General features: G+C 50.5%; 1 protein-coding gene across 1 annotated transcript in view; it reads right to left on the bottom strand.

Moving 5' to 3' along the window:
* Dnah1 (dynein axonemal heavy chain 1) overlaps positions 1–24991 on the bottom strand; it is a 63363-nt gene that overhangs the window by 24086 nt on the left and 14286 nt on the right. Inside the window, exons 9-41 of the mRNA XM_028787518.1 lie at positions 24187–24344; positions 23126–23337; positions 22237–22535; positions 21236–21386; positions 20256–20449; positions 19846–20071; positions 19186–19305; positions 18661–18743; positions 17201–17342; positions 16519–16674; positions 15918–16116; positions 15483–15736; positions 14636–14848; positions 13382–13546; positions 11386–11507; positions 11139–11244; positions 10516–10695; positions 10247–10387; positions 9624–9787; positions 9285–9398; positions 8799–8987; positions 8429–8534; positions 7769–7882; positions 7111–7260; positions 6701–6787; positions 6396–6582; positions 4835–4926; positions 4496–4650; positions 2029–2206; positions 955–1149; positions 747–866; positions 372–530; positions 175–282 (exon numbers count right to left, since the gene is read on the bottom strand). Of these exons, the coding sequence (XP_028643351.1) occupies positions 175–282; positions 372–530; positions 747–866; positions 955–1149; positions 2029–2206; positions 4496–4650; positions 4835–4926; positions 6396–6582; positions 6701–6787; positions 7111–7260; positions 7769–7882; positions 8429–8534; positions 8799–8987; positions 9285–9398; positions 9624–9787; positions 10247–10387; positions 10516–10695; positions 11139–11244; positions 11386–11507; positions 13382–13546; positions 14636–14848; positions 15483–15736; positions 15918–16116; positions 16519–16674; positions 17201–17342; positions 18661–18743; positions 19186–19305; positions 19846–20071; positions 20256–20449; positions 21236–21386; positions 22237–22535; positions 23126–23337; positions 24187–24344 (5239 nt within the window). The remainder of the gene's footprint in view (positions 1–174; positions 283–371; positions 531–746; positions 867–954; positions 1150–2028; positions 2207–4495; positions 4651–4834; positions 4927–6395; positions 6583–6700; positions 6788–7110; positions 7261–7768; positions 7883–8428; positions 8535–8798; positions 8988–9284; positions 9399–9623; positions 9788–10246; positions 10388–10515; positions 10696–11138; positions 11245–11385; positions 11508–13381; positions 13547–14635; positions 14849–15482; positions 15737–15917; positions 16117–16518; positions 16675–17200; positions 17343–18660; positions 18744–19185; positions 19306–19845; positions 20072–20255; positions 20450–21235; positions 21387–22236; positions 22536–23125; positions 23338–24186; positions 24345–24991) is intronic.

Genomic DNA, 24991 nt, shown 5'->3' with positions numbered 1-24991 from the left:
AATCAACACCTGGTAGATTGTGAAGCTCTGTGTGACGGTATCCATAGCCAACAGCTTCTGACCTGCTGGCTATCAGTGTGGCTTTCTCTAAGTGGCCACTATTCACTGAGGGGGAAGTCCCCACAGCCCACTGGGGCTCTACCCTCCGTCCTTCCCAGGCAGCCCTGTGCCCACCTGTTTGTTCTCATCCTCTTCATCATCATCATCCTCAGTGTTGCTGATCCCTGCGTCATCCAGTCTGTAATCGAACACCAGCCCATCTTCTGGGAAAAGTAGTTTCATCTGTCAGGATCAAAGGAAACAGCCTGTGAGACCGGGCGGGCTGCCTGCCATTGGCCCCGGGGGCCTGGCCTGGTTCTTCCACCTCTTACATGTTCAAGCATCATCTTCATCCTTAGCCACTGGCTGAAGCTGAGGCGGCTGGAGTAGTCCCCTGTGGCACCTACACTCCAGACCAGGGAGAAGATGAACCAGGGCTCTATCAGCTCTGGGATATGACTCAGCTTTTCAGAGGGTATCTTCTTGAGGCCCTGGGAACAGAGGGAACAGCGTTAGGCTAAGTCTGAGGCAGTTGTGGGAAACCTCAGTGGGCAGATCACGTAGCTTTTGTTTCCCCGCAACACATTGGATGGGGGAGGGGGGTCACGATCCAGTACTTCCAGGAGGCTGGACAGGCACATTACAGCCCAAGCAAGGAGGACAGGAGGCAGGCAGGAAGGCCTCCAGCTCAACAGTTTGGGTTGTACCTCTCTGGGTAGGAAAGGTCTGAAGAAACAGTCAAGTAGTTTGAGGAGGCTCATTGTCAGGTTGCTGTTGGTTGAGGCAATCACTTCCTTCAATGTGGCTCGAACGAAGTTGATGGAACTCTGTTGGGAACAAGCACCAGGCTTGCACGGCCTGTGGTGACAGCCCTCTGCCACCTCGTTGGGTGGGTGTACCTGTGGTCTCACCTACCTCCAGGTACTTGATAAAGAGTCTCTTGAACTGCTCCTCATAGGGCTTTATTATGGAAGGAAGATGTTTTAGCCAGCACTCAACGAATGGCATAAGCCCTAGGATGCTGGGCTCCAGGTACACCATGCCACAGCGGGATACTGTGGCCGGTGAGGCCACTGCCAGGTCCTGCACCTCGAACATCATGGTCATTGCCTGTTGCCAAGATAGAACATGTAAGTGGGACAGCTACCAGCTCCCAAGTAAGGAAAAGAGATACAGGGCTTTTGGGGAACTGCTTGGCCATCCTCCCAGAAGGGCAGATCAGGGATGCAGCTGAGGTTCAGGGATCCCTGAATCCTCATTTGATAATGTGGCCCTCCACAGAGCTCTAAGGTAGATCCAGAGTTGCAGAGTTCTGGACTTTCTGGCCAATGTAGAGTTCTTAGAAGCCTGAAAAAACAGGAAATATGTTTTTTGCTTCATAGCCCCAGTCACACACACAGGCTCACACAGACTGCCACATGCTCTCAGGTTTAGTGCATATACACTCTGAAATGCTCACACCCAAACCACAGCCAACTTTCTCAAGGGCTGAGCTAATACATCAATCAGGTCCCTGTAGTCAGGCTTGTGCTACCAGAGTCCCCAGCCCTTGAACACACAGCTAGAACTGGCTTTAAAAAGGGCAGACAAGGCCCACAGTGGAGTGGACCTGGAAGGCATTAGGCAGCATAGACTAGGGGGCCAGCAGGGCAGGTGCCATGGTCCTAAACTTGGAACACCACAGTAAGCAGGTCTTCTGAAAGATAGCTGCATAGGACGTGACTTCAAGAAAGGGGATTCAGGGCTGGGAGTGGGTGCTGGGGCCTGGGCCCAAGATCCTGTCATTGGGGCTCCTTGGTGTGTTGTGCTGGAACAAGGAAAGAGTGGACTGAGACCTAGCCAGCGTGGCGCAGTCTCCAGAGCCAGCTAACTGCAGCAGAGAATGTGTGTGTGTGTGTGTGTGTGTGTGCAGCATACCTCTGTGAGTTTGATGACAGAAGAGAACGGGTGTGTGTGTGTGCAGCACGGGTGTGTGTGGGGGCAGCACACCTCTGTGAGTTTGATGATCTCCCCGGAGCTGAGGCACAGCTTCTTGTTGTCATCCAGCACGGTGTTCATGTTCTCTATCCAGACAGCATCCACTGGCCCATCAAACATGTACCACTTCTTGTTGGTGTCAGAAGCAATGGCCCCAGCCCGGATGAGTGAGGAGAAAATCCCATCTGTCCTGTAACCACCAGGGAGGAGAAAGGATGTAGGTGCCAGGGAGGCGGGGTGATGGCACGAATGGTCCTCAGGGAAACCTAGTTACCCAGCTGGCCCTTGGCTTTTAAACATTTTATTAGCACATATTAATCATGTCTAACAATGGGTTCCATCATACTGTCTTCATACACTGATATCATACAGTTTTGAGTGGTGACCAAGTGGATACAGAAGTATTGGTCAATTTTGAGAGAGAGAGAGAGAGAGAGAGAGAGAGAGAGAGAGAGAGAGAGAAAATGCTTTCATACTTAAAAACATTGATACATTGATTTATCTTCAAAAGATACATTCTAAGGTTCTCCACCCCATCCCCCCCATTGTGGATATCTGAAACTGCACAGAATCCTATATATAAGCTGGTTTATTCTATATATAAATACATATGAAGAAGTTGATTTATAATTCAGATATATTAACAGACAGAATACTTGTAGTAGGATATTGTAATAAAAGTTTACACTAAGGAGCCATAGTTCGTTAAATGAGGGGTTATTTAACACAAGCAGCAAGACCATGAGTCAGTCTGGTAACTGACACGGCTGATAGGTACTAATGGGGAGACAAAGAACAGGAACACAGTGGTCAACAGGCAGATTCATTTCCCATTGTGGGATGGGATGGATCAGTACACTTCTCACTGTTCAGAAGGGTGTACAATTTAAAATGCATGAATTCTGTATACCTGGGACTTTCCATTTAATATGTACAGATTGCATTTGACCTCAGGCAAATGAATCTACAGAAATGAACTGTCTGATGGGGCAGGGTAGGGACAGCCAGGGCTCTACTATATTTTGAATAAAACTCTAAGGTCACATACAGATACAAATGCATTTCCAAATCTATGACCTGTCTATTGATTTCCTTAATGGTGTCTTTAAATTTTTTTGACTAGTGAAATTACTCACATATAATGTATTGCGATCACTAGTTCTCATGTCTTTAACTCTTTCATATTTTCACTCATTAAGACATTATAATGGGAAAAATGGGAGCTCTTGGTGTAACATGGTATAATGACCTGCTGAGTTCCCACAGAAGTCACAGTGCATGGAGGTCAATGGCGGTGTCCCAGTGGGAGGAAGAAGTGGGGAGGGGAGGTGGGAGGAGTTGGAGAAGGGACATGTTCTGCTTTGTAACCTAAGAAGGGCTCAGTTTTCACCAGTTTTATGTGCCAGGGAAAGTCTCTGCTTGGCTCCTGAGCCTCCCAGGCCCACATGGGCACTTCCCCACGAAATCATCACTAGCAACCAGCCCTGCGAAGTCAGTTTGGACAAGGCCTCACCTCGCATACTTACCCACCACAACACCTGTTCAGCCCCCACTCCCCTCCTCCTGCAGGTGAGGTCTGACCACTTGGACCATCTTAAGCAAGAACCCTGTGGAGTCAGTTTAGCCACAAACACCTTTACCCCTGTGCCCTCTTAGGAATTTTCTACCCACTGGTGTTTACTCTGCCCCATTGGCCCATGCTGTATTTGGAGCTGAGTCCATTCTGTCCCCGATATTGAGACCATGCCCAGGTGGTTTCTATATTTGTGCTCATGGTCTCATATAAAGTCTTCTTTAGTATGCTTTGAAATACAGTTAAATATTTTTCTTCAATAGGACATTTTCCTAGGCTGACCTATGGACTCCATCACCACTCATGTGAGTTTCTACTGAACATGGGAAAGGCTGTTAAACAGAAATGGGGAAGCCGAGCAGTCATATTGGAAAAGGAAGGTGACTCTGTCCTCATTGGCGCCCAGCCCTTACTGGCTCGCAGGGTACCACAGCTAAGCACACACTTCCAGCAGGAGATGGGAGACTGGAGAGAGAGCAGAGAAGATGCTTGGGGTTTTCACTTTTTGCATTGTTGTTGCCTTGGGCTTTAACATTCAAGGCTGTTTCCCCTCAGCTGCCCTTCTCCCAGATGCATGTATCTCCCTAAAATACATGCCCTAGCCTGGGAGCTAGGCCTGGAAGTGACCTCTTCAGCTTCTCTCAGGGTAAAGGCAGCCATTTGCTGAGTGTTCATCCATGCCAGCCACTGTTCCTCCGGCGCACTTCAGGTGTCAAGTCCCTTTCCTTGCCACCATAACCCTGCCATCATTGTCACTGTGCCAATGACAGAGCTGAGGAGAGTCGCTAAGGGATGGAATGGTGTGGTGTACATCATCCCAGGCTTTCTGCTGAGAGCACAAACTCCTCACTGCCACTGCAGGCAGCCTGGGAGTGCCGCACTTGCGAGCAGCTTGGGGACACTCACCACTCATGGGTGAGCAGGTCGAACTCCCCATACAACTGGCCCATCGTGATGGACTTGGGGTTGAGCACGTAGTAGTTGACAGCTTCATACACGCCACCACTGATGGATGGCTTCCCTTTCAGCAATGTCATGGCAGCTGCTAGGACTCTGTAACACTGGGGAGTCACCACCAGAAAGTGACCTCCTGGCTTCTCAGAGAGCAGGGATGCAGTGGGCTGGGGGACTACAGGGAGTGGGGAAGGCAGTCCAGACACCAGAGGGGTATGGGTGGAGGCTGATGCCCTTGTTGGAGGTACATGTCCCCCGACCCCCACCCCAGCCATGCTTGGCTCTGCTTACATTACTCTTGCCGGAGCCTGTGGGTCCAACAAGCATGAGGCCGTGCCGTACCACTGTGGTCTCATACAGCTGGATGCACTTGATCAGGAAGCCTAGGGGACAAGGCGGGGGAACACGGGTTGAAAGGTGGAACTGAACCATGGCTCTGAGGCTAGCTTGTGTGGTCCTAGGTGAGTCACTTGAGACCCTGAGCCTCTGTGTCTTCATGAGCACAGTGGGAAAAGCAGTAACACCTGTGCCATAGGCAGGGCAGGTGAAGCCCCACGCACAGGGCCTACAGGGCACAAGTAGGACTTCTCTAGAAGCCAGTCACTATTACTGTTACTACCATTGCCTAACATCATCTAGTTGGGTGGTCAGACATCATGGGGCCTCAGAATCAAATTCTTTCCCAAAGCAGCTTGCCGAGAGCTTTGCCTCCCGAGAGCACCAGCCTGAGAAAGTTCTGTCCAGTGTGAGATAAAGTTCAAGGGTCAGAGTCCTAGTCAGTCAAGAGCTTTAGGAAAGAGCACATTGTTTTGGCCCAAGGGGTTGTGGTGGTTGTGGCTCTGGCAGGCCCAGGGGTCCCTGCCAAAGGAATAGGGTGCAATTACCTAGGGATGACAAAGCTGACTTAAGCCTGTGGGGGGAGGGGCCAGGGCTTGATTTAACAAACTTACTGGATCTAATTGCAAGGGTTGGCCAGGGAAGGGAGTGTTAAGCTACACATGGAACAGGGAGCACTGAGGTACAAGCCCTGCAGGCCTGAGACCAACTCACCAACAGGCCCTGGTGGAGAGTCTGTGTGTGCAGATACCCTTCCTTAGAGAGCCCCCACCCCTGAGGACCATCTGGGAGGTACTAGGAGGGGAAGAGGGAGACACTGTGTCAGGAGACTGTGGGGAGATCAAGAGCTTTAGCTGCATGTATATGTGGGGACCAGGCTGAGGGAACCTCAATTGAGAAATGTTCCCATCATATTGGGCTGCAGGCAAGCGTGTGGGTACATTTTCTTGGTTGATGGCTGGTGTGGGAGGGCCCCATTCACAGTGGGCAGTGCCATCCCTGTGTTGGTGATCCTGGGTGCTATAAGAAAGCAGGCTGAGCAAGGCAAGGGAACAAGCACACTGCAGTAAGTAGCACTTCTCCATGGCCTCTGCATCAGTGTCTGCTTCCAGGTTCCTCTCCAAACTTCCTCCACTGATGGATTGTGAGCCAAGACTTACTTACAAGGTGAAATAGACCCCCTTCTTCCCAACTTGTGCTGGTCATAGTGTTTTGTCACAACAATGGAAACTATAACTAAGACACACAAAAAAGACTCATTGCTGGATGAAGCAAGGCTAGAGAGGGGACCTTGGGTTGGGATGGTTCCTACCATGGGCAGAGAACCTAGACTGTGAGGTCTTAGTAAAAAAGACATGCTGCCCCTCACATGGAGGACACTAGTAAAGACAAGTCCAGGTCAGTGATGAGGGACCCTGGTACAGCATTGCCTTGTCTCTGTCTCCAACTCTGGAGCCAACACTTCCTCAGACTAGAACACCATGGGTCTGCAGGAATCCCGGGGCTGGCAGCTCACCCTCCACATCCTTGAGGTTGTTCTTCTCACAGGCCTTGCGGATGGCATGGTCTAGGATGCCATAGTCAGTCTCTTCTTCCTTGATGGTAGGGAACAGGTCGGACACAATCCCTGAGAAGAGCTTGAGGTCTTCCTGCAGGAACTTGGGCACATTCACATCCCGGATGGCCCGAAGGCAGATCAGTTCCTGTAGTAGGGGCCAGAAAGGGCTTCAGAATGGTGGGTTGGGTTCCCCACCCCGTAACCCTCTGGTGTCAGGACCTTCCTCGAGCCCCCATCCCAGGAGCTCTGTGGATAGACCTCACCTCGTTCATGGTAGGGTTTTCTCGCTTAAGGTTTCCGGCTGCTGAGATGACAGTCTTCACAGCTCTCATTCCGAAGTCATAGTGGTCCTGAACATACCACACAGAAGAGGCGTGTGTGGATGCTGCCCTGTGAACATGGCTTCCCACATGGAATCCAATGCCTCATTACCCATCTTGGAGCTGAGATGTCATTTTGCCCACAGGCCTGCTGTGGCTACTTATCTGCACACTGCAGCCTTGGCTGGGTGCCCTCCTTTGGACTGCTTTGGCATCTTCTATGTCACCATCCCAACAGTCCTCTGGCTATAGGAGCCCTTGTTCTGAACTCTCCTTCACAGAGAGGAAGTTCAGAACAGCTCTGGAGGTGGCAATATTTTGGTTGGAGGCTACGGAATGATGCAGGGCCTTACCTGGGAGCTGAGCTGCTCAGAAGACAGCTTGAAGGTGGTGGTGATCTTCTTAGCCAGCACATTGGCCTCATTGAAGCCGAAGGAATAGAGTGAGATCTCAGCAATCATGGCGTAATCGGGGACCATCATGGCCACAGGTCGGAAGAGGGCCTGGACAGATAGGACACACAAGAAAAGTAGAAACAGCACAGCCCCGCTCCGGGACTTAACACACTCTCTGGACTTTCTCATTCATAGCTAATGCTGGGACTCTGTACCACACCTGCCACACTGAGGCTTCCACTCCTCAGTGGCTGTGCAGCTCTTACCATTTATGGGTGCTTTATGTTGACGAACACCTTCCCCATGAAACTTCCAGGAGCAGGCCACTCTTGGTTCCTATTGTCCCATTTTTCTCACAGATCCACCTTAGCACCTTCTATCAGGCCCGACCCCATAGGAACCCAGATCTCCCCCATGCCATGAAGACAAGTCCAGGGCCCTCCCCACTCTGTAGCTGGGTGTGGTCCAATGGGTTCCCTGGGCAGAAGTTCCACCACAGGGAATCCTGGTTCTTCATGACAGGCAGCTAGCTATGTGTTCTCAAATCAGAGCTTTAACATCTTAGGGTCCTGTCTAATGCTCTGTCACCTTCTGTCCACCCTGGGCCTGAACTTGCCTTCAGGTTGTCAGGCAGCTCTGTGCGGCCAGCATACCCTGGGTTCATGGTGATAAACACAGCACAGGATGGTACAAGGGGGATTTCAACACCCTCAAACATGAAGCGTTCCACCTGTATGTGGGGAAAAGGAGTTGGCCCACATTAGAAAGAAGACACCCAGACCTTCACCTCCTCTGACTGGGGCTTTGCCATGTCACTGACCTGACATCAGAGGTCAGCCAGACTGGACCCCTGGTCATGGGTTAGATCTTCTCCCAGGATCTAGCCTAAGACCTTAGGTCTCACTGGTCACCCACGGACTCCCATGGTCCTGGCCTCAGAGGTTTCCACACCATTGTTGCTTCCCTACATCCGCTAGTCCCAATTCTGACTGACCCCTTCAGATTTACTCAAACTCAGCCAAGAGCAGAACCTTGGGCATTACTTCAAGTGGGATCTGCCGGCCCCTCAGGTCTCGTCATTTGACTACTGTGAATAAGAAAGCTGGCCAAGGACCAATACCCTGAGCCCTCCCTTGTATAGGAAGGGACACCCTTTACTGACCACGGGCTGAGGTAAGGATGTGGGGTTTGGAACTGACTATAAAACCCTCTAAGCACAGCACTAAGGGTTCTGCCTCTGTGGCAGTACCATCCCTGTAGGATGCCCAAGACTCACCCTCTGTTGCTGTGCCTTCTGGATGGTGGTGATCTGCTGTGCAACCACCGACAGCACCTCAATATCGATGCGATTGAACTCATCAAAGCAGGCCCAGGCCCCCGCACTAAGTAAAGCAAGGCATTTGAATAGGGCATGCACTTGGAGCATACATGGCGCCTCCTTCCAGCAACCCTCTGACTTCACTAGGGAGGAAGCTCTCAGTGGTGATCTCCAGCTCAGCTACAGTCCCGTGCCTCCCCCCACCCCCAGCCCACTGAGTTGGGCCTTTGACTCCTGTCACTTCATCCTGCCCCTTGTGAGACTCCCCTTGGCCAGTGTTCTCCCCTACTTGTCCCTGTTCTGTGTGCCATCTCACATCCAGCCTCACCTGGCCAGACCCTTGAAGAACTTGCCCATGGCCATGAAGTCCAGTTGGTCAGAGCAGTTGAACACAACTGTCTGTATGGCCAAGGCCTTCCCCAGGTCCTTTGTGGTCTCTGTTTTCCCTGTGCCAGCTGGGCCAGCTGGTGCACCTCCAAATTTGAGGTGCAAGGCTCCAGTCAGGGTCAGATAGCACCTGTGTGGGTGAAAGCAGACAGGCATGGGCCACACCCATCTTGGGTGACCACCTTCCTGGGGTACAGCCCCCTTCAGGACTCTGTGGCTCAGAAGCTCTTGCTCCCCTTTACTCCTCTGAGGCACAGGTATACCAGTCCTGACCGCCAGGGTCAGGAACGGGAGCCTGGGACTGGCTGCCTGTGTAGTGTTTCTCCTTGCCCCATTTCTGAGTCTTGCCGAGCTCTGTTTAGAGATCCATGGGGCTGGGTGACCTCTACCCATTTCCCTTATTCAGAGCCAGCTGTGGAGGGTTCACCTGTCAGTGAGGGGTGTGATCACCAGCCTTCCGCTGTTGCCGAGGTACTCGTAGCCATAGATGAACTCGGCATTCACAGCACGGATGTACAAGTCGTTATTTGTCCAGTAGTACCTAGAAATGTAGGGAGGGACACGGGGTTCTGGACGTGGGGCCACAGGGGCCAGTGAGTAGCTATACAGTTAAAAAGAGGGAGTTCTTCTAGAGCCCGAGGACACAAAAGTACCCATATCTGTCCTGTCTCTGCTTTGTGGGCAGGGACAAGCCTAGTGTGGACTGACAGTACCTTCACCCAAGCCTCATCCACTGTGGCCTTAGGGTAGTCCTCCGTAGCCTCACCTGAGCTGTGAGATCCACTCAAAATCATGTACGCTGACAACATTCTCATCAATCAGCTTGCTCACCACGTCCTTGGCGTGGACCTCAATGACAATGAGTGCTGAAAGCACCATCCGCTGCATGCGGGACAGCTTCCCCCGCACCAGGGCCACCAGGTCACTGAGCTGAAAGAATCAGGAAATCACTGTAGGCACCTGGGACCTATAGCTCCTCATCCCTTGCACAGAGGGAGGGCTTCTGCCACAGACAGTGTCTCTATTCTGGAAGCTTCTACTGATCTGAGATGGGAGGAGAGGAAGGACTGGGATGAGGGACGACAGAAGAACATACAAGTCACACACGTGGGACCTGCCTCTGTGGTGTACAATCCGTCTGCATGCTCATGGCTGGAAATGGAGTCTGTTGTGCGGTGAGAAGCATGGATTGTGGGGACAGTACAGGAAGAACCTGGTGACTGCTTCACTGATCATTAAAGGAGGGGCATCTGCCTAGTCTCAGAGCCCTCCCTTAGGTCCCCTCTTGCTGGTGCTACAGAGTCTGATCTGCTCCTTGGACCTGACCTTTGGCTTCTTCCTGGTGTGGGGTGTTGGAGTATGGGAAGCACCAATCCTCTTTAATTCTACCTGTTTGGAGAGCTGGGGGAACAGCTTGCTTTTGATGTTGCCAGCCTCAAGTGCCATGGCTACCTCCATCGTCCAGTATGTCTGGCAGCCAGCAATGGTCACCTGGCCTGGCCAGTTCAGAACCCACTCAGTTCTGAGCATCTGGAAAGACAACATGAGCAGGGTGACCCAGGTGCTGCCAACTCTAACCCTATCTTCCTCGTTGCGGGCTGGGGTGGAGAGCACTGAGGACGAGCACACTGGAGGCTGAGCAGGAAGACTGCACTCACTGTAGGGTAGGCCTTGATGGCCATCTCGATGATGTCATGCACACTGGCCTTCATGCTACGCTCCACCTCCAGCAGCCAGTCCTCCACGTTGCTGGAGGGGTAGATGGAGAAGGACAGCTTCACCTCCTCACCCTCTGCTGAATACATGTGTGTGATCTCCAGATCCTCCTGGAACAGCAGCTATGGGCATCGGAGGTGGGTAGAAGCATGTTACTCTGGTGTGCCAGAGGGCCTGCTGCTCTCAGCCCCAGTATGACCTAGCCAGACTCTTGCCCCTTAGAGGAGCTAGCTCTGTGCTGGGGTGCCCCAAGTGTTTGCCTTTACTGAGCCTTCCCTGACAGCAATTTGTCAGAGTGTGTTTAAGCCCTTGGGAAATGAGGCTAAACCTGCCATCTGTCTTTTCCCAGATCTCAGTATTCTGAGAGGACAGGAGCTGCTGGCTGAGTTAGGATCCTGGGGCTCTCAGACTCAAGGGAGCTTTACCTAACTTTCTTCCCACCAGCCTCAGGTATATCTCCGAGGACCAGGGTCTGTCTTGTTGCCTGATATCTAAGAAGGCTTGACATAGGAGGAGAGAGGTCTCCTCCTAGTGCACTGGCAGAGCCTCAGGCCTAGCTACTCACCCGGGCAATGTTCTCGAAGCACTTGCGCAGGTGCGGCTGCACAGCTGCGGGGTCCTTTGTCTGTGACAGGATCTCCAGTAGTTCATCATCTGACAGGAAGTAGAATCTTCCAGGGGAACATAAGTGAGGAAAACAGGTCAGGTGGACTTGAGCCCTGGCAGCCCTAACACCACTGACATGGTGCTTATACACTAGCTTGGCAGAGCACTGGAGGGCCCACAGTGTGGACTCAGGCTGTGGTGCCTACCTGGGAAAGGCAGTCCGCTTGGTCTCCAAGTACTCGCTGAGGCCCCTCTGTACCAGGTCCAGCAACTTGTTGCAGTCCCTCAGGCTGTCCAGCAGCCTCTGGTCAGAACACACATTGATCACCTGCAGGAAGCAGACCCAGCGGGGGTTAGAGAGAGAGGAAGTGAGTGTAATCAGCTGGGAGGTGGCAAGATGGGTTTACTAGACAGTGCCTGTTGCCGGCCAGACACCACCAGGGTGTGTAAGGGGCAGGAAATTGATTCCTAGGCTCAGGATTACCTCCATGAGTTCCAAGAAATCATTCTGTAGTCATAAAAGCAAGGTAAGAAGGCCAAGGAGTGAGTGGTCTTGCTGCAGACTTGAGAAGATCTCTAAAATGTTAAAACCACTGTGTTTCCTTTGTTTTCAAACATTTCTATTTTATTTTATTTTTTTTAAATCAAATCGTATTTTTCACTTATTCACACAGCGGTTATAAACACAAAAAGGCAGGACGTGGGGAAGGGGATGACACTGGAGCGTGAGTTTTCAGAGGGAGTACAAATATCTTTCAGAACAGGGTATTAGCTGGGTGAAGGTTCAGGGGACAGGGCACTATGACTCAGCCTATGATTCACTGTCCTTAACTAAGTTGGAATTATCTGCCAAGGGTACCTATTTACAAGGTCTATGACTACTCAGGCTGGTAAATTACCACAAAAGCTGCCTGTTTACAATAGCTTATAGCCCATCTGTTTCAATGTTTTTCCACAGAGACCCAAGACTTGGTGTTAGTATACATGTATGACAGGCCTATTGCTGATTTTAGGCCTATGGTTGATTTTAGGCCTTCAGTGTATAAGTAGGGCTGCCCCTGACATCTCCTCCCTTCTCTAAGTATAGAAGGGCTGTGGCGATTCTAATCTTGCGAAGGCGGGGATAGAGGTCTGACCTCCAGTAATTGAAGGGGACCTTGTAATGGCTCCAGTCCCCCTGTCGTTGTCCAGTGAGGCATGAGGGCCATACCCATCCTGATGTCTTTTTCCTGGAGAGGGGATACTTTTGACAGCAACCCCTATGCAGTCAGGCTTGTCCTTCAGCGAACCCAGAGAGATATTTTTAACTTTTATTTATATTCCCTTGCAGTGCTTAGCCTCACAGCCTAAGCAAGAATTCAGATCGCCAGTCAGAGGGGGTTCTGGGTGGCCCCTCTCTGCTAGGTCTAGGAGTGGAAGTCCCCTCTTTTAGGTTGGGTGGAGATGGGTTTTGGGAACACCCTGTATAGATAACAACCTCATCTTGAGTCTTGTGGGCCTCCATAGCTAACTTATGATAATGTATCTGGATAGGTTTTGCTACCAAATTATTTATCTGTTGTTTCACAGAGTTAGTCAGCCTATTTAAGGCCCAGGGACCAAAAGATGTAAGCAAAAATAACCCAATTAATGGTCCCAAGATGGAAGGAAATAGGGTTGACAACCATGGAGAGGTTGAAAACCAATTCTTGTACCAGCTCTCATCTTTCTCTTCATCTCTCTGTCTTTTCTCAGGGCCTTCTCTGACCTTTTTCATGCTTTCTTTAACTGTCCCTGTCTTGTCTATGTAAAGGCAACATTCTTATTTAAGGGCTGTACACAGTCAAGAGCTGTACACAGTCTTTTCTATTGTAAAAGAGTAAATCAAGTCCAATAAAGTCCTTTGCAATTTTTGGAGGTCTCTTTAGACAGTGAAATGAGGCATTTCTTCAGATTAGTGATGTCAATCTCTAGCTGTTTGATGTTCTTGTCAATGGCCCGTTGAAGATCTGAGTAGTATAAGTTTGGAGGCCAGCATCTGGATTAACCACTGTGTTTCTAAGGAGCATCTCTGTACAAGGAGTCCATGACCAAGGACATGAACCACAACCAAGGCCTTCAGATTGGTCTTTAATCCTTATTTAGGGAGGGGAAAGACCCAGAAGGCCCCAGCAATATCATCAGGACCTTTGGGGGTCCTAACTGTCTTCTCATCCCCCTCACCTCCCGGTTTTCATAGGCATTCTTCATGATCTTCCTCCAGATGCGCTCCATGGTTTGGTAGCGCTTGCTCTCCACAGGCAGCTGCCGGGTGATGTCCTCAGAGCTGAAGATGGGCTCCAGGTAGAGCCAGGACCGCTGGCAATTCAGCCACTCCTCCAGCACCTCCTGGAAAAGTGGGCCAGGGCATCCACTATCAGAGTTGGGGGCTCAGGGTTGGGTTTAGTGTTCATGATGGAGACATTTCACCCCATTGGAGTGCAGTGCAGAGCACCCACATCCGTGTCAGCATCTACTAGGTATCATTACACAGAGCCAGTTTCCTTTCTGCTTCCCAATTCTGCACTTGGGATTTACCTCATTTTTTCCTGTCACTGCAAAAAGAGTCATTCATCTCTGCTCATGAGATGGGCACCATGGTTAGCTCTGTGTTAGGTCCATGCCAGGTTTTTATTGATACCAGGAAGATCAGGGGAAGTGGGCATGGGCTCCTGTTCTTGAGGAATACACTAATGGTCATTCTGCTTCTGGATCACTAAGATCCCAATGTGTGTGAAGCCCCTTTAATAGGTACTGAGCAAAGGCCTCACTGGGACTATCTTACAGGCAGGTATGGGTGACTTAATGAGTCGCTTATGCTAAGCTTTGTGGGAGACAGGAGGTATGAACTACAGGTAAGGTGTGTGTGTGTGTGTGTGTGTGTGTGTGTGTGTGTGTGTGCGTGCACGCGCGCACATGCAGCAGGGAAGCCCAGGGTCGATGCTGTACAGACAATTCCTCCTTTGCTTGACTTCTGGTCTCCAGTGGCATATGTACTGTGAGACACACCTTCAGGCCTATATTCTAGGCATCTTTCGGCAGCTCTTGCCTCTGGTCTTGAAAGCCTGAAACATCTATAATCCCAAGGATCCTGGTCCCTGTCCTCAAAGTATCACCAAGTGAGATGGGTGGGAAGTCAGGACAGGGTGTAAAAGGATACGGAGGTGTCTTGAGGCCTCACTGTATCCAGCCCACAAAGCTCAGGCAGCCACACTGTTTAATTAAGCTTCATGCCTTCCATGGCCCTTACTGCCTCTTTCAGGAGCCAGACCTCATCCGTGGATGGCCACATCCATCCTGGCCCCCTCTTCCAGATGGAGGCTTGACAGAGAGCCAGGGGCTGGCAGAATGGGTGCAACAGGCTACACCTAAATGTAGTAAGTGCCACTTGGTGGACAGTGCTCCTTAGGAGGGGAGGACAAAGGGAGGAAGGCCCACCTGGGTGAGCTTCAGTTTGGTCTCCCAGGAGTTGATGCGCTGCTCAAAGGGCTTCTTGTATGGCGAGAAGGACATGCTCTGAGTCATGACGATGTGGTCATCAAGCAGCTGCGAGGCTTCGTCCGGGCTCTTGAGGATATAGGTGTCTGTCTCCTTGTAGGGCAATACATTGAACAGGATGGCTGACCATTCCTTCTCCATCTTGTCTAGTGCCTGTGGTAGGGGGACAGTCATAGCTGTGTGCCTGGAAAGGACTGGTTGTCATGCTGTCTGACCAGCACTGGGCAGGGGACAATGAACTCTGCCGGGCATGGATTTTGTGTGAGCCACACTGGCAAATATTCCCAGCTCATCTAATCAGCAAGTTCCCAGCAGGCCACTGTCCGAATGCAGGGTCAACTCACGCTCATATGTGTGCAACATGAGAGGCACTTGGGTGCCAGTCAGGAGTTTGCTCACACCCAAAGAATATTATTTTGGGTGCTGCCGAACCTCCCTGAGCTTCAAGGTTATCTAATTAATTAATTAATTAATTAATAACAATGCAGGAGATTAAACTCATGCATCTAGGCTGGCTGCAGTCTCAACTCTTGTGCTCATCTGTTAAATGATGATAATGCTATTAGCTCCTTGCTAGAGACTTGGCAGGAAAACTGAGTATTATAGCAATGGTGGGTACTATGCCAAGAACCTCAGCCACATTATTAACTTTTAATAAAATGTACTGTTACCCCAGGAAGCCATTACAGTTACCCTCCCAAATGGCTGTCACTATAAGGACTAGAGGTCAGCCTGTTCAGCAGGGGCTAAGCAGTGGGATCAGACCTGCTGGTGGTTGGGTACCCACCTGTTCAATAGCATACTCCTTGCCGGCCACCTCAGCCACCTTGCTAATACTCTCAATGTGGTCCTGAAGGTTCATCTCAAGGCAGCGGGCAAAGGTCAGGTTGGCCTTGGGCCTGACATTGATGTTGATCTCATTGGACAGTACCTCCCAGTGCCGGTTACGCATACCAGGGTTGCGCAGGCCCTGGATCAGTGGGATGTACGGCTTGAACTCCTCTATGCGTGCTCGGATATCCAAAGCCACGTCCTGGCAGGCTGCCGGGTGAGCAGAAAAGCATGAAAGTCAGCCAGTCCAGAGGAGAAAGAGGATAGGCTAGGTCCGCAGGAAAGGAATGGTTACCATGTTCTCTGACCAGTGTTGGATGGGGAAGAAGAAACCCATCCAACAAAAACATCATGACTTGCATGGGCCCCACCAGTGAATATTCTCAGCTACCTGGGATGTCCTTGAACTGCTTCACACACTTGTGCATGGTCTTGAACGACTCGATGACATTCTTCTCCAGCTGCTCGGCATCAATGGCTGACAGAGGATCGTTCATCCAGCTCTCAGACCAGCGCAGCCAGTCTGAGGCCGTGGTCCAGAGGTCCAGGTAGGGTTGGAATTCCTTCACCATTCTTGAGAGCTTGTCATACTACAGGGGCAGAGGGTGAGACCCTTAGGATGCTCACTGGGCTTTCTCCACACTATCTCTACATTGGCCAGGCCCCATCTCCTTCTTTGGTCTTGGGTGCTATCTCTGCTCTTGCCCCCCAAGAATCCAGGACTTCCCTTCTCCTGCTATATGTAAGTTCTGGATGCTGAGCTTCCAAGGTCTAGGCTGACCGATCCACGCCCCCCAGGCTCCCTGAAGCCTCCTGTTTGTTTATACTGCCCATCCCAGAGCCAAGAAGTTTTGCTCTACCCTGTAGCCAGCTCAGTTCTACCCCAGCATGCACAAGCCCTGCCCTATAGCAGCTGGGCTCTGCTATGGCTGCAGATCCAAGCTGCTTCCTGAAGCCTGGGAAGTAGGACAAGGACCCCACAGTAGGCCTACATTGGTGATAGGCAAGCCAAAGATGCGCTCGCGGTTGTTGTAGAGCATCGCCAGCTGCTGGCAGTCCTTCAGCTGCTTCTTGACCCGCCGCACCTCGTTGGCAATCTCGTGGGCTCGAACAATCTCCACATGGGTAGAGAAGCCAGCCACCACCAGCTGTAGGCCAAGGAGCAAGAGCCAAATGCACCTGAGTCCTATAATTGAGCATGTAACCCACATACCAAGGGCACTGACTCCCAGCTCTGAGAGAACTTTGTTTTGAAGTGAGTTACCTGCTGGCCAGTCGCAAGCAGGCTGTTCAAGGATTGGGGAACAGACTCTTTGAACATCATGCTCACTGCCCACTGGGATGGGTGTCAGTTACATAATCAATAGGACTGGGTCCATTAAATTTTAATTTAATTTGTTAAATTTTCTGAAATTTTCTATCCAGGCATCTTATTCCTTCAGCCATTTAAAAAATTTGGTCATCCAGCCATCTATCATACATTGACATTACATCTCCTAGATATGCTAGACGTAGGACAGCATTGTGTGTGTGTGTGTGTGTGTGTGTGTGTGTGTGTGCGCGCGCGCGCGCATGCACAAATGGGCGGGAGGGAAGGGGAGAGAGAGAGAGAGAGAGAGAGAGAGAGAGAGAATGAATATGCAGTTCCTAGGAGAGCCCTAAGCCAAGCCCCACCTGCAACCCTTCCAGCTTCTCCTGGAAGTTGTTCTGGTCCATGATCTGGATTTTGCGGAACTTCTCTTCATCCTCAACATGTTGCTGCCGCACCATGTCTATCTGCCCAAGGATCTTAGAGGGCCAGTTGTTGGCAGCCCACCTGGCAGGAAAGATTAGGATTTGAGATGTCACAGTTGAAATGACAGGATAGAAAGGAAGGGCCACCCTTCTGCATGCCCAGGTCCCAAGCTTAGGCAGCTAGACTGTGAGCAGGGTTGGGTTGGAGTAGAATGAAAGAATCCAGGTGTCAGCTGGATCTAGTTGAAACTGGGGAGCTGGGGAGTCTGAGTGAGCTGAGAGGCTGCCATTGCCAACCCTGCCCAGTGAGACGCTGCTCTAGTGTGCCCATGCAAAAGGGCAAAGCAGAAATAACAAGAGAGTGATGTCAAGTGTGCGGGTTAGTTTTATATCAACTTGACACAAGCTAGAGTAATCAGAGAGAAGGGAGCCGCAACTGAGGGACTGTCTCCATAAGATCTGGCTGCAGGCACACCTATAGGTCATTTTCTTTGTTAGTGTTTGATGTCAGAGGGCTCAGCCCATCATGGGTGGTGCTACCCTTGGGCTGGTAGTCCTGGGTGCTATAAAAAAGCAGGCTGGGCAAGCCATAGAGAAAGAGCCAGAAAGTAATACTCTTCCATGGCCTCTGCCTCAGCTCCTGCCTCCAGGTTCCTATACTAACTGCCTTCGCTGATGAAGTGTGATACGCAACTGTGAGCAAAATAAGCCCTCTCCTCCCTAAGCTGCTTTGGGTCATGATATTTTATCACATCAAGAGAAACCTTAGCTAAGACAATATGTATTTCCTCTGCAATCCCAGGGTTCTCAGATGAAGCAAAATCCAGTCTAGTCTCTAGCCTTCATGCATCGGTTGACCAGCCAGGGCCATCAGGCCAGTGTATGGCACACCAGCACTCCCTCTACCATGTGACACAAGGTCTCAGTGGAACTTAAGGTTTCTAACTGCAGCTGGCTCAGAGATCTCAGTCCCTGGGAAGGTTCCATCGGAACACGATGCCTTGTCAGGCTGATGTGTTAGACCTCCATCCGTAAGGCAGAACTGAGTGAGGGGTTTGTTTCTAATGTTCAGGAGCTTTCCAACAGGCTCGTTTGCTTTCGCTCACTGTTCCCCAACCAGTCCATGTCCAACGTACATGTATATACAAGACCATTGATAGGACAGTGACAGGGTCTCCAGACCAAGAGAATTTACTCCCACATATTCTTTCTGCCTTTTTAAGCCTCTTGACCCTGCCTGCTCCCGGCTCCCTGGTGGAGCCATGTTTTAGGTCATCTTGGCAGGGCATTTCTGGTACGATTTCATTGCTTGTGACAGCTGACACTTTTGAGCACCACTGCAGCCCGGCATCTCCTGCTGCCTACCCAAGATCAGTGTTGGGAACAACGCTCCCACTCACTTGTCATTGAAGTCGTCTGTGGTGAGGTTGTAAAGGAATTCATCCATGACCTCGTAGTCAGACATGACCTTTACAATCCGCTCCTGCATGAACAGGAAATGATGAGCCATGCTGGGGAGGGGGTTACTTTGATGGGAGCTCCAAAGTGGCTGGGGCCAGGGAAAAGGCACTTTCTTTCAGACAGAAGCCTTAACAGATTTCAAGGCCGGGCCCAGGGCTCTAGGAGCCATTGCCAACACATCTCTGGCTCTCATCCTCCAATCTATGCTTTCAGTCCTCCTGATTGCTCAGAGAGTACAGCTCTGAATCCCTGCTGTACCCCGCAAACTTTACCCTGGGCCCCCACCAGTCCCTGGGTATCTGTTTTACTTTACCTACTGGCTCTGATCTCCCGGCCTCTGCCTGTCTCAGCCCTTAGCCGCTAACCAATAGTTTTATGTGTCCAGCCCCTGGGTCCCTAATGCACCACCCAACTTCTGGCTCCACCAGGCTCTTGGACACCCAGCACCAGTGTGCCTGCCTTACCTCCAGAAATACAAGCTTTTCAGGAATGCCCTTCATCCAGTCTCGAAGCTCAGCAAGCTCCTCAATGCTGTTGGGCTTCTCGTAGATCTTGCGGCTAATGCTTCGGAACTCCTCACAGATCTGGTGGGTGAGGATTGGAAGGTTCTAGGGATGGTATGTGCCTTGCCTACACTGGGACCTGTTTCTCTTCAAGGTCCCCAGGGCCTCAAAGACAATTATTCTACCATGGCCTCTCTCTGCCATTCTTCCCAGGAGAGATGTTCCGGACAGGCTCACTAGGTTGCTAAAATGTTTTCTGAGGCAAAGGTATCGCCTTCTCAGTCTCCTCTGAGACTGGTCCCAGGAACAAACTTAGGGAATCTGATATCTGCACTTGCATACTCTCAGCTCTATGGAGCAATCCAGCTCAGCCTGTACTTCACAAGAACTTCCCAGGATTCCGAAAGTCTAGGGATGGAAGTATCAACCTTCTACTAACATATGGATACATAGGAATGCAGATAGGGATCAAGGCAGAATGCCTTCCAGGTCCTTTCTTTGACCCAGGCACCTGAAGACCATAGACTTTGCCTAGGGCATCTTACTAGTGGGAGCACACCACGTGTTCAAGGCTGCTTGTGTGTTGCTGTGGTGGCTGGGGCCTGGCCAGTAGTTACTTACACTGTCTACCTCCTTGTGTAAGTTCTTGGCTAGGATATCCAGCATAGAAGTGGCCAGGGCCTTCCGTTTTTTGGACAGGCTCTGCTTCACATTGTCAACATTGATGTAGAAGGGACCAATGATGATGCTGCTAGGCAGTGAGTTGTCTAGGATCTCTTTCTCTTTCAGGTGGGTAATTACCACTTCTCGAACCTCCTCTGCTGATGGGCACTGAGTCTGATAGGTCCTGAAGGCAGTGTACATGTGCAGAGGATGGTTAGCAGGATGAGGGGATACACACATAGACAGACAGACAGACAGACAGACAGACAGACAGACAGACACACTGACGGATGGACAGATGGATGGACAGACACACACACGTATGTGCACACACACACACACACATGCACACACACAAGCACACATACTTGAGGAAGGTATTAATGTCATTGTTGTTCAGCTCCAGATACTTTCTGTACTCCTTAGCGTAGGCCTGCAGTGGTATCATGGCTTTGTGCATAGCATTAGTGATGTTAGCACGTAGCTCTTCTACCAGTGGCTCGTGAAGCCCCACTGACTCCAGCAGAGGGTCACCACTGATAAAGATGTCCTCCATCACCAGCTTTAAGAAAAGAACAGAAAAGGCAGAGCTGGATGAACCCTGGAGTGGTTGACAGAGTGGTCTAAAGACTGCACGGGCAGTGACATGGGCAAGCACAGGCACAGGAGTATGCGAAGGGTTGCAAGGACGTGTCTGAGAAACTAATACAAATGCAGACGCTACTGTGAGGCTCACTGAGGGACAGTATCCTCCCTGCTTGGTGTGAGTCAGACTTGCCAAGCACAGGCTGCTGATGGCTTTCACAAGCAGGAGATGCAGGAAGGGACTTGAGCTATGGAGGCTCTTGGGTCTGGAGAGTGGGCGCTGTGCAGCTTGTGTGTGTATGCAGTGGTGGTGACTTGTTGGAGACCTTGGCTACTGGTTGTGTGTGGAGGTCCACCTGAGTCTGCAGCTGTGGTGGATACAGGAGTTCAGAGCGGAGGATAAAGGGGCCAGGATACAGGATAGATGCTGCTATGGCAGGATTAGTGCTATCAGTCTAAGATTCAAAGTGATGTCCTGATACTTAGCTGTTTTGTGAACTAGATTTAGCTGGTTTAATTTCTCCAGGTATACGAGGCAGCGATATTAACAGTTCCATTTGTGCTGAGGATTAAAGGAGATACCTGTAATTTTCAGAGCCACGCCTACTGCCTATTAAATGGAAGGCTGGCAGTAACAAACTGCTCTGGTATCTGTGATGCCTCTCACATGTTTCAATGGCACTGTTAAACAGTTGAATATCTGAACATGGAGAGCAACCTGTGGCTCTTAGCAGCCAGGCCCTGCCCAGCCTGTAGCATGTACCTTCTCTAGTTGGGGCACAGCATGAGTAGCCAGGATACCCTTGTCAAAGAGGTTGAGTAGAATCATCTCAAACTGCTCCAGAGGTGTGCTGTAGTGCACCCCCGAGTTGTCCAGCACCAAGTCTACGATGAACAGAGGATTCTTCCGGGGCCTGGAGGCAAATAAACGGGCTGATTGGGAATGTCCGTCCCTTCCTGTCAGCATTGTGATCTCAAGCGTCTTTGAGCATAGCATTGTTTTCTCCTCCTTACAGAAACCCCCAATTTACTAGAGAGCAAGGCTCCGGGCCAGCCAGAAAGGATTTTAGATTCTTGCCCCAGACCTTGGTCTTGAGGTCATTGGACAGGTTGACCTGGCATAGGCACTTCTAAAGGCTCCGTGTTCTTCCTAGGAGCCTACTATCATCAGTTTCAGAAGTCTGAGGCACATCAAAAGCCTTGATGATATATTCCAGCCAGGGCCCCGTGGATAGTTTCCACCTTACTAAAAATATCCAGGAAGCTCTTGGTGGTCTAGACTGGTCCCTTGGTCCTGTCTCATTCCCTCTGCCCCGGCCTACCTGCTCTTCCCATTCCAGCTGCCCTTGGTAGCCTGTCCTCCCTCAGCTGCCCTAAGTCCTTTTTTATGTGTGGTGTTCCTGTTCTATTTGGTCCTGCTAGTTACCTCTAGTGTCCCCGTGCCTCAGATGTCACCTCTTCCCTGACCACAAGGCAAAGGCCCATTGGCAGAGTTCATCATAGAATTGGCAATGATAGTATCTATTAACCATCTTGCTATGACTGCCTCCCACTGGCAGTAATAACCGTGTCCCAGAGTCCTCTAAAACCAACATCTGGTTTATGGTAAGGGCTCAGTATTATCGATTGAGTAACTCAGAGAGTGACCACAGAAATGACGGACACTAGAACGTAAGACAGAGCTGGAGGGGGACACTTCTGAGATGGCCAAACTCTCTCTGATGTCGGGAACCTGGTGTGCTGGGCACCTGCCCTTGGACTCACTTGTAGGGGCTGTTGACAAGGTCTTCGCCCCAGTCCATGTCATCTACGCACTCAAGCACACTGCAGCAAGCATCACCAATGAACTGTGAGAAGCTGCTCAGGGAGTCCTGCACCAGGAACCGCAGCGTGTCCTGCAGCATGTACTTGATGAGTTCCATCAGCTTACGCAACTTTGACATGAGATAGACCTCCCAGTTGGTCTCATAGAGGTTGTACCACCCCTTGCTCATGTCTCGAAGGCTGCCGCGCATGGCTACTTTCAATGTGCTGATCCAGCTGTCCTTGAGGAACATCTGCACCTGGCGTGGACACGGCTGTCGTCAAAATGCCACCCCAGGAACCCACCATCCAAAGCTATTATGCTCAGAGATATTATAGCAAGGTTCTGGAGATGGCCACCTCAAGGACTCATGTGTATGACAACGGAGAAAAATCTCTCACAAGTTGTTGCCAAGCACTGCAGACTAACACCTCAGCATGATATTTGGGGTCCAAGGGTGCTTGGAGGAGAAGCAGGGGACATGGTGCTCAGAATAGCCATAGGAGACAGACACACAGAAGAGAAAGAGGCAGAAAGGGAGAACACAGGAAGAATAGTAAGATAGAACTGAGTGGAGAGAGGCTATAGCCATGCTCCTTGCACCCTCATCCAGCGGTGTTGTGACATGGGAGTGGGTTCCCTTTTAAGACAGGAGATCTGCCTTAAGGCTATGAGGGCTGGCTCAGAGGGACTGGGAAGGAAGAAGCCCACCATGGTTCTCCTTGCCCTGCAGGATGGGCTCCACCATTGCCCCACCCTTGTCCCACTTCAGTGGGGCCTTGAGGCTGTGATTGTTGGCTCCAAGGGCCCAAGGCCCCACCCTCCATGCTCTGATGCCCAGGTAGGTACCTGGGAGAAGGTTTGAGACTGGATCTGCTCAAATTCCTCCAGGCGACTGTACTTGGAGAGGCTCGAGTGGAACAGGGACATGGAGATCACCTTGTTGCATTCAGCCCGAACCTTGCTCAGAGCTGTGATGACTTCTGGCCGAGTGAGCAGGGACACAAAAGTGAAATCCTCCTTTTGCTCCCGGAAGGGGTATTCGGGGACACTCACCAGCCCTGCAGAGGGAACAAGAGCCAGCATCAGAGCCGTCTGGGACACATGTCAGAGCTGTCAGGACTCATCTACAGAGTGTCTGATGGAGGAGACCTTCCCTCCCAGAAGAGTCAACTTCATTCCCAGAACCCCTCTTTCCTTACTCTAGCCTTTGAGGGTAATCCCAAGGCCCATAGTAAGTCACATGCCCCAAGTTTCCTTCCATGTTCACTAGTCATCATTGGCCCCCTTTGAGTAGTGTGTGACACCTGTAGATCCCCTCCCTATCTCCCACCTTTGCTACACAAAGCCAGAGGCTGGTCTGGAGCCTGCCCTGGGAGTCCAAAGAAGGGATATTTAGGTACAAGAATGCTCGCTATCCACAGCCCAGCCTGTATCCTGGGCACATCACATATATGAATCTGGGGCCAGGAAATGTACTTGGCATAGTGGGCTCAAAGCAAAGAGGACTCTTTTGTTCTGAGACCTGGTCTTCTATATGTCCATGGAGCTGACACAATCCCAACTCTATTCTTGTTACAGGAGGAAGAAGGCTTATATATCTTTGAGGTCTGACCATCAGGTGCCTAACATCTACTTTTGACCATGGCTTTTCTGGTACACATTTACCGTGTGGCTTCTGCATTGCTGGGACACACGCACACGCACACGCACACACATTCACACCACACACCTCACACATATACTTGTTCCTCATACAAGATTTCCTGGCATCTGGCACAAGTAGGAATAGGGTGGGCACAGAGAATATTAGGTTTATGAGACCCTTAGTGACTGAACAAAATCCTCTCAAGAGAGGCGGATGTGGAGTGAGCTAGTCAGGTGGGCAGCCAGGGTCCAGTGACACTCACCTCGATCAGGCACCTTATCACCCTCTTTTTCAGGCAGAGTTACATAGGAGAATGTCTCTGGCTTAGAGGAGACGATTTGGTCAAAGTTGATCTTGTTCATGCTACGTTCATAGTCCAGGTTCACTTCTCTGGCCAGGCTGCTAAGGTGTTCCAGGACACTGTCAGAGAGAGGAGACAGGAGGCCCATATACACTGCTGAGCAGAAATTGTGAATGTAATACAGTTTATATGTAACAAACAAACTGAGGGCCAGTGAGAAGGTTCAGTGGGTAAAGAGGCTTGTCACCAAGGCTGATGACTTGTAATTTGATTCCCAGGAACCACATGGTGGAAGGAGAGAACCGTCTCCCAAAAGTCATCTTGTGACCTCTAGATGTACTTTGGTGTGTATACACACACACACACACACACACACACACACACACACACACACACTAAACAAATGTAATTTAAAAAAGAAAAAATTAAACTAAAATAATTGAACCAAACTATATCTCATAAAATGGTAAGTGTATATACCCTATTGATGTAGGATAATCAAACCAAATCAGCCTTGAACATGGTATTTTGATAGTCTTTTCCATTCTAATGGAAACGGACACAAACGCCTGAAATGTCCACTGAGAAGCTGTGATTCCTGTACTTGAGTGGTGGGCGCAGAACTGATGAGTTCAGAACTATCTCAAAACAGCAAAAAGAATTTAGAGACTGTAGACTCTTTATCCTAACTGGTGTAGGTCAGTCATTTGAAGCTACTTTTGGTGTATTCTAGGACTTAGCAAATAAGCCAACATGTGTTCAATGA

This window comes from Grammomys surdaster, unplaced genomic scaffold, assembly GCF_004785775.1.
Source record: "Grammomys surdaster isolate TR1022 unplaced genomic scaffold, NIH_TR_1.0 125669, whole genome shotgun sequence".
NCBI classification, from domain to species: domain Eukaryota; kingdom Metazoa; phylum Chordata; class Mammalia; order Rodentia; family Muridae; genus Grammomys; species Grammomys surdaster.
The sequence above is the reverse complement of the archived record's forward strand: the minus strand, read 5'-3'. Positions and strand labels throughout refer to the sequence as shown.